The sequence below is a fragment of the Amblyomma maculatum genome, chromosome 7 (genome assembly GCF_055883805.1).
Source record: "Amblyomma maculatum isolate TAMU_Amacu chromosome 7, ASM5588380v1, whole genome shotgun sequence".
Lineage (NCBI taxonomy): Eukaryota > Metazoa > Arthropoda > Arachnida > Ixodida > Ixodidae > Amblyomma > Amblyomma maculatum.
The window spans coordinates 115,747,223-115,755,701 of record NC_139350.1 but is presented as its reverse complement, the minus strand read 5'-3'; the positions used below and the strand labels follow the sequence as shown (position 1 = coordinate 115,755,701).

The 8,479-nt window shown below is 48.6% G+C and overlaps 1 protein-coding gene across 1 annotated transcript; it reads right to left on the bottom strand.

Moving 5' to 3' along the window:
* Positions 1–6,395: 6,395 nt before the first annotated feature.
* On the bottom strand, positions 6,396–7,058 carry LOC146184499 (uncharacterized). The gene has a single exon (XM_084608571.1). The coding sequence runs from the start codon at positions 7,056–7,058 to the stop codon at positions 6,396–6,398; it is 663 nt and encodes a 220-aa protein (XP_084464697.1).
* Between the last annotated feature and the right edge of the window lie 1,421 nt (positions 7,059–8,479).

Sequence of the window (8,479 nt, the reverse complement as noted above, 5' to 3'; positions counted from 1 at the left end):
TAACCGATGGTCGCTGAGGGTAACAAACTGGATTCCAAGGGAAGGAAAGCGTAGCAGGGGGCGGCAGAAAGTTAGGTAGGCGGATGAGATTAAGAAGTTCGCAGGGGTCAAGTGGATGCAACTAGCACAGAACCGGGTTAAGTGGAGAAATATGGGAGAGGCCTTCGCCCTGCAGTGGGTATAATCATGCTGATGATGATAATGATGATGATGCCCGCCTTGTCCCTTATCGCATACATCTGGTTTTTGCCTATGCCCACTTTCTTCTTTACCGCTTTAATGCTTCCCGCGTTCTTTACAGCATGCTCAATTTTCTCCATGTTATACTTCCTTATATCGGCCACCTTGCGCTTATTGATTAGCTTTGATATCTCGGCCAATTCGATCTGGTCTGTTGGATTGAAAGCTTTCATACTCTGGCGTTTCTTAATCAAATCTTTCGTCTCCTTAGACAGCTTACCGGTATCCTTTCTAACTATCCTACCGCCTACTTCTACCGCGCACTCAGCAATGATATCTCTGAAACTATTGTTCCTTGCCTCTAGGGTAATGTCGCTATCCTCATGTAGAGCTGAATGCCTATTCTGTAGCGAGATACTGAACTCTTCTGCCCTCCCCCTCACCGCTAATTCGTTGATGGGTTTCTTTCTTACTAAACTGTTACGTTCCTTCTTCAGATTTAGGCTAATTCGGGACCTCACCATCCTGTGGTCACTGCATCGCACTTTCCCGATTACCTCTACATCTTGAATAATGGCGGGGGTTGAACACATTATGAAGTCGATTTCGTTTTTAGTCTCCCCGTTTGGACTTTCCCATGTCCTTTTCCGGTTCTTCCGTTTGCTGAAGAAGGTATTCATGATTCTTAAGTTATTGCGCTCTGCAAACTCAACTAGTAACTCCCCCCTGCTATTCCTAGAACCAATGCCATAGTCACCTACTGCCTTGTCTCCTGCCTGTTTTTTCCCTACCTTGGCATTGAAGACGCCCATTAGTACAGTATACTGCGTCTTTACTTTTCGCATTGCCGATTCTACATCTTCATAGAAGCTTTCAACTGCCTGGTCATCATAGCTACATGTAGATGCATAGGCCTGTACAACCTTCAGTTTATACCGCTTATTAAGCCTAATTACGATGCCTGCAACCCTCTCATTAATACAATAGAATTCATCAATATTACCCGCTATATACTTATTGACAAGAAAACCTACTCCTAGTTGTCGCCTCTCTGGTAAACCTCGATAACACAGTACATGCCCATCCTTCAGTATAGTATATGCCTCTTTCGGCCTCCTAACCTCACCAAGCCCTATGACATCCCAATTCGTGCTCTCTAGTTCCTCTAACAGCACTGCTAAACTAGCTTCACTAGCTAGGGTTCTAGCATGCGCTCCACCTGCATATGCTCTGCCGCAACCTGCCTACGTTCAGCCCCCTCTTGGTCATGCTCGAGTATCTGCGCAGCTTGTGCGACCAGCTCCTAAGCCACGCAATCCCTGGCGCACGACAGATAACCGGCCAACTTGTTACACTTGCGGGCTGGATGGACATATTTCATGTTATTGTCGAAACCGTCTTCCAGTGTCAGTACCACCTACTCATGGTTCTCAGTACTGGTCTTCGCCGTCACAGTATTCCGCGCCTACTGGCCCACCAGCAAGCCGTCATTTCTCCCCAGACCGCTCAGCCATGTCCGACCGCCATTCACCGTCGCCGCGAAGCCGCTCTATCTCACCGATGCGACGTCGACAGAACGCTTCACGTGACGAAAACTAGAGGCAGCAGTTTTTTAGGCGAGAACTGCGACCCCATCGAACTTCCCAAATCTTCACATGTCGCCAGCCAACCTTATTGAAGTTTTCGTCGAGGGTGTTGCTGTCATGGCTCTAATTGACACTGGTGCTGTGATTTCGGTAATGGACGCAAAACTATGTAGCTCTTTAAAGAAAGTTAACACGCCAATTGTGGAACTTTCGTTGCGAACGGTCAGCGCTCAGCGTATCAAGCCTTTAGCAGCGTGCACCGCTCGAGTAGCGATCCAGAATTGTCTTTAAACCATTGAGTTCATCGTGCTGCCAAGTTGCTCACACGCTGTAATTTTAGGCTGGGATTTCCTGTCGCGTCACGCTGCTATTATCGATTGTGCTCACGTTGAAGGGGGGTTCTAGACTTTTCCCGATGCCTTACCATATGCTGATCCATCGAATTCCTGTACTAAAGCCCTCGCCGCCGAAGATATCGACCTTCCTCCCTGCTCTTCTGTGCTTGTTCGTGTCGCTTGTGCCTCTGTTAGCGATGACACCGTTCTCTTCACAACAGCCCATACTTTCCTGCGCCGCAAGTGCCTTCCATTGCCGTATGCTCTGCTCGGAATTTCCGCTGGCCTTCCATGTTATGGGTCTCTAACCTATTTATGTCCCATATTGCTTTGCGCTATGGTGAATGTCTCGGCAGTATCCAACCAATCGCATCTCTTTTGATTTCTGAGGAACCTGACGATGCGCCGCACTCTGCCTTACTGCGCTCAGCGCGTGCCTTCACCTGTGCCCGCGTCCCCCTCTACAGACTTGCTCCTCCGTTCCATCGACGCCGATCTTCCTCCAGCGCAGTGCACTCAGCTTTTGAACCTAGTAAATCACTTTCGCTCCTCCTTCGACTCTCATCAAAGTTCTTTGGGTCAACCTTCTACAGTCACTCATCGCATCGGCACGGGCACCCACGCACCACTGCGACAGCACCTCTATCGTGTGTCTGCAACCGAACTCCAGGCTATTGCATATCAAGTCGACCTAATGAACCAGAAAGGCTGATTCAGCCCTCAACTGGCCTTGGGCGCCGCCTGTTGTCCTCGTAAAAAAGAAAGATCGTTCAATCCGCTCCTGTGTCGATTATTGCGTCCTTATAAGATTACGCGCAAGGACGTCTACCCTCTGCCGCGCCTCAACGACGCTTTCGATTGTTTGCAAGGCACTGAGTTCTTTTCCCTAGATTTGCATTCAGGGTACTGTCAACTGCCCTTGGAATCAACGGATCGCCCTAAAAATGTACTCCCGACTGCTTGTATGAATTTACAGTTATGCCGTTTGGCCTTTGTAATGCTCCGGCAACATTTGAGCGGATGATGGACACCATTTTGCATGGCCTAAAGTGGAAGACTTTTGCCTGCTACCTCGACGACAGATATTGTCGTCTTTTCTGCTGACTTTGACGCACACCTCTACCGCCTAAAGCACGATTTGACAGACCTATCTGATGCCGGACTGCAGCTGAATTTGAAAAAAAAAATGACGTTTTGCCTCCCGCCAGCTCATCATTCTCAGCCATGTTGTCTCCAAATAAGGTGCATTTCACGACCCTGCCAAACTTCGTGCTGTAGCAGCCTTTCCCAAACCGACTTCCATAAAAGATCTACGTAGCTTCCTCGGGCTGTGCTCTCACTTTCGCCGCTTTACTAGAAATTTTGCTTCCATTGCTGCTCCCTTGACGTAATTTCTGTCCCGCAGTTCCGACCTTTCGTCGTGGTCGCCAACGTGCGACGATGCTGTCAATGCTTTACGCCGCATCCTCACAGCACCGCCTGTCCTACGTCACTTTGAGCCCACAGCACCTACCGAGGTCCACAAGGACGCCAGTGGTGTTGGAATCTGCGCTGTGCTCGCTCAGCGCAAATCTGGATATTCTGAATACGTGGTCGCCTATGCCAGCCGTACAGTCACGAAGGCTGAATTCATGTACTCTGTTACTGAAAAAGAGTACTTAGCGATTATTTGGTGGCCACCCTTTTGGAGTAGTGACGGACCACCATGTGCTTTGCTGGCTTTCCTCAGTGAAATACCCATCCGGCAGACTGGCAAGATGGGCTTTTTGCCTTCAGGAATATGATGTCCGCGTTGTTTACCACTCCGGTCGCAAGCATCACGACGCCGATGCACTTTCCCGCGGCCCCCTTACAGCTGAGGTCGCGAGCCTTTCCTCTTCCGACGATTGCCCGCAATCGCTTCACATCAATGACATGTTATCAGTGCAGTGGCAGTATCTTTGGATAAATTTTCTCCTCGATTTTATCTCCAATCCTATAGCTGCTTCTTCATCGCGTGCTTTCCGCCCCATGCTTCCCACTTCGCCATTCGTGATAACCTCCTCTACCGCCGCAACTACTGCGCAGATGGCCGCAAGCGGTTGCCAGTTATTCCCCGGCTGCTACGTTCGCAAATCTGTGACTATTTCTAGGCTAACCCACGATCCGGTCAGGCGGGCGTCTTCAGGACATACACTTGTCTCCGACTGCGTTACTGGTGGCGGGGTATGTATACCTTCGTGCTCAAATACGTTCACTCATGCCTCACCTGGCAATGTCGCAAGCCTCAATGCTCTGTTCGAGAGTTGCTGCCGTTACCCTGCTCACCTTAGTGTTCCCGGAGACTGTGATGGGGTGCGATTGATTAGATTGGGCAAGACATTGATGAAGCGAGCCTGTCAGTTAAGCCGCCATGTTTTTATTCATAGTGGCCAACAGAGTGGTAACATTCAGCTAGATTCCGATTGCAAACACTAGACTACCCTCCTTGGGGAAAGTTGAATGGATGTGCACACACTGTCACAGACCACTGTAGAAAGGTCTCTCACTGGCAAACAGTCACAAAGTCAAGTCGCAAAGTCAGACAGATTACGTGGAGGTTTTCTGTTTCTCTGTGGATAGCGCCGTGTTGTTGGAGAACTCTGGTGCAATGCAGGTGGTGTAGGCGGGTGCAATATAGGAGGTGCAGGCTGGTTCACTACAGATGGTGGATATGTGATGTCATAGCTGTCGAGTGGTATTGTGGCTGATGCTTGTTTGAGGCCAGAGACATCCTTGAAAAACTTGAGTTGCGCGTTATTACTCTTTTTCCTTTCGATGCCTTGATTTGTGATACATGAATGCTTACAATGATGTAAGGGTCTGGATCATAGTATGGAGGGAACTTGTCGCATCTCTCATGCTTGCACAGGACTGGTTGACCGATAGAAAAGCGATATGGTTGAGTATGTCTTCGTGCTTCAGCATGATGTTTGTTGAGTGCCTTTTTCTAGAGCGCGATTGCTTTCAACCTTGTTAGGTCTTCATTGTGCGAAGGAGCTTCAGGGTAGCATGGCAGAATATTCCTCATTGGTCTGCCAAACAGCAGTTCATATGGTGATCTTCCTGTTGTAAGGTGTTTGGAAGATCTGTATCACATCAGGAAAGTGCCAAGCTCTACTTTCGAATCTGTGTTCTCAAGCTGACTTGTGTAAACATACTTTTTCAATGTTCTCATGAACCGTTCAGCATCACCATTAGCTTGAGGCCACAAAGGTGTGATCCGATGGTGTCGAAATCCTAACTCTTTCGATAGTGCAGCAAACTCTCTGCCTTGAAATGGTGGTCCATTGTCAGTTTTTACCTGTGCAGGGGTTCCGAACTGGCAAAACACTTGTCGCAGCAAGGGGAGCACATTGTTCGTACTCGTGGAATGTGTGACTTGTACTACTAGGTATCGCGAGAAGTCATCTATTCCACCATAGCATACTTTCAATCTGGGACCACAAAAATCAACCAAAACTTCCTCCCAGGGACCATTGGTTAGTTCAGTGATGGCAAGTGGTTCTTGCGTTACTTGGGGAACGACTGCTTGACATGGTAGGCTGTGCTGGTTTTTGAGTTTTCCAACTCTACTAAACAATTTGGAGAATGCTTCCACGACTGACTTGTCACCTGGATTGTCAGAAACTTGGTACGTGATCGGGACAAGCCCCAGGCTGGTTGCTGCTGTGAAGCTTAAGAGTGGTGCAGTTTTCTGGAATGACAAAAATGTCTTCTTCAATGCACTTATCTTTGTATCTCATTGTAACAGAGACTTTGCCCAAAAGTTCAAGGGGGACGTTGATTTGTATGGGAACACTCTGATGGATGTTTCTTGGAAATTAACATTTAGGCGACAGCTCTTGAAATCATTTTCGCCAACAATTGACACTGTAGCACCCGTACCGATTACGAAAGTGACTGGCACATTGTTGACAGTGACAATAGCTTTTGGAGATGAACTTGCTTTAGGGGAAGTCATGGCAACAAAAATGTACTCGTCGCAGCTTGGACTGGTGTCACAGGTGGCTGCAGGCTCTCTAGTAATTGAACTCTTCTTACTGCAGGCTAACTGTGTGTCTGAGTCATTGTCACAATCCACTGCGTGTACTGTTCTCCTGGTTGAGCGACCAAATCGTGCAAAATGACCGACCTTGTTACGTGCCTTGCAAGTCTGGCCCCATGCAGCACAACTGGATCGACAGCCTTGGTGAGGCGACTTGCCGCCACAGTTGCGACAATCTGCTGACAAGACACGAGGTCACTGCGGTGTGTAGGCCTGCCGTGGCATCTTTCATTCATTTCTTGGGTGTTGGCCATGGTGTTGTCCTTCCTTGTATATTACGAACACCGCCGCATTGTTAACGACGTGCTTTTCGATTTCGGACACATCCCGTTCGACATCGTCGAACATTCTTCCTTGCTTAAGTAAGGCCGGTAATGTGAGGGAATGAAGCATGGCATACTTTCGGAGGCGAGACGACGTTGTGGCGAGAATGATTTGGTTCTTGACTTCAGATTCGACGTTTTCAAAGTTACAGTGGCGAGAAAGCTGCCGGAGGCGCGTGTAGAAGGCGTCCAGTGACTCACCAACGTTTAGCTGAGCTTGACGAAATTTATAGATAGCAAATGTTGAGTTCACTCGCGGCGCAAAATATGCATTCAGTTTCGCTCGAGCGGCATCGTATTCTGGAATAGATATACTCTGCGTGGTTTGGGCCATGCTTGTAGCCGTCGCACCTTGCTCAGCACTCTCGGGGAGCGAGCGATATATGTCGTAGACTTCTTCACCGAAGTAGTGCAGGAGGAGCCCTTTTTTGCGTGCATCTGCGGAGATATCGCAAACTAAAAGAAAGTTTTCGAACCTTTCTATCCACTTCGTCCATTCGTGACCAATATTGTTGACGTCGGTAGCGCGCAGGTCAAAACTTGGGAAGGCAGGGAGCACATGTGCCATGGCTACGATTGCCGGTAGCCGCTTGTTGCTAATGGGTGATTGGACGAACTGACTCTTGATGTAGTGGTACTCACATGAGATAAACGAGCACTTCTGACACCATCTTAGTGTTCCCGGAGACTGTGATTGGGTCCGATTGATTAGGTTGGGCGAGACACTGACGAAGCGAGCCCGTTAGTTAAGCCGCCGTGCTTTTATCCATAGTGGCCAACAGAGTGGTAACATTCGGCTAGATGCCGATTACAAACGCTATACCCATCACCTCTCTTTCTATCGCGTCGGCACTGATTTGTGCGGGCCACTTTCTTGCACTGCAGCCGGCAACAGCTTGGCTATCGTAGCCGTTGATTATCTGATCAGGTATGCAGAAACTGCCGCATTTCCATCTGCTACAGCGTCAGAAGTAGCTTCCTTCATTTTGCAGCGATTTGTTTTTTGACACGGCGCACCTCGAGAGCTGCTTGGCGACCGAGGAAGCGTTCTCTTGAGTGACGTTGTGAAAGCCTTGCTCACCAAGTGTAACATTATTCATAGAACCACCTCCGCCTATCACCTCGAGTCTAATGGTCTCACTGAGTGTTTCAATCGAGCCCTCGGCGACATGCTCTCTATTTACGTCGCCTCCAATCAATCAAATTGGGATCTCATCCTTCTGTATTTTACTTACGCTTTCAATACCACAACGCAGTCTACTACTGGCTTCTCTCCTTTTTTACTCCTATACGGCCGTCACCCCTCTGCTACAATCGACACCATACTTCCATATCAGCCAGACATATCTGAGAATGCTCCTGCGTCTCAAGCAACCCAGCATGTGGAAGGCCGTCAACAAATTGCCCGCGCATTCACGGCAAACACCTATTACCGCCATAAATCCAACCATGACAATCAAAACTCGACACCTCATTTCTAGTCTGGTGCTCTTGTGTGGCTGTGGATACCTTCCAATGCTCCTGTACTGTCTTCAAAATGTCTTGCTAAATACTATGGTCCATACCGTGCTCTGGAGCGCACCTCTCCAGTTAAATATGTGGTGGAACCTCTTACGCCGTCTTATGATCTACGCCGGCGCGGACTCGAGATGGTTCACGTCCAGTGCCTCAAACTCTATTACGATCCTGCCATCTTGCTTATGCTGTAAGTCTCCATGATGTCTCCTTTTGTCCAGCGGGTAATTATGAAGAGGAAGGAGTGCATGAGGAACATTCCAGTCAGTGGCATCGTGATTGCTACGCGTGTTGGGCCTGACTGTTTTCGCTGTCGTTGTGTTCGCCGCTGATATGCCCTGCCCGAGTACCTCAATAAACCCCCTTCTTATAATTATACTTTTCTTGCGATCAGTTACAGCTTCGGTTCCCATTACATAAAACCGCCATTCATCCTGCTGAGGCTACAGCAACGGATATATGGGAACGTGTAGT

Excerpts from the sequence above, each read along its gene's own strand:
- LOC146184499 (XM_084608571.1), bottom strand. The coding sequence starts at position 7,058 with ATGGCACATGTGCTCCCTGCCTTCCCAAGTTTTGACCTGCGCGCTACC.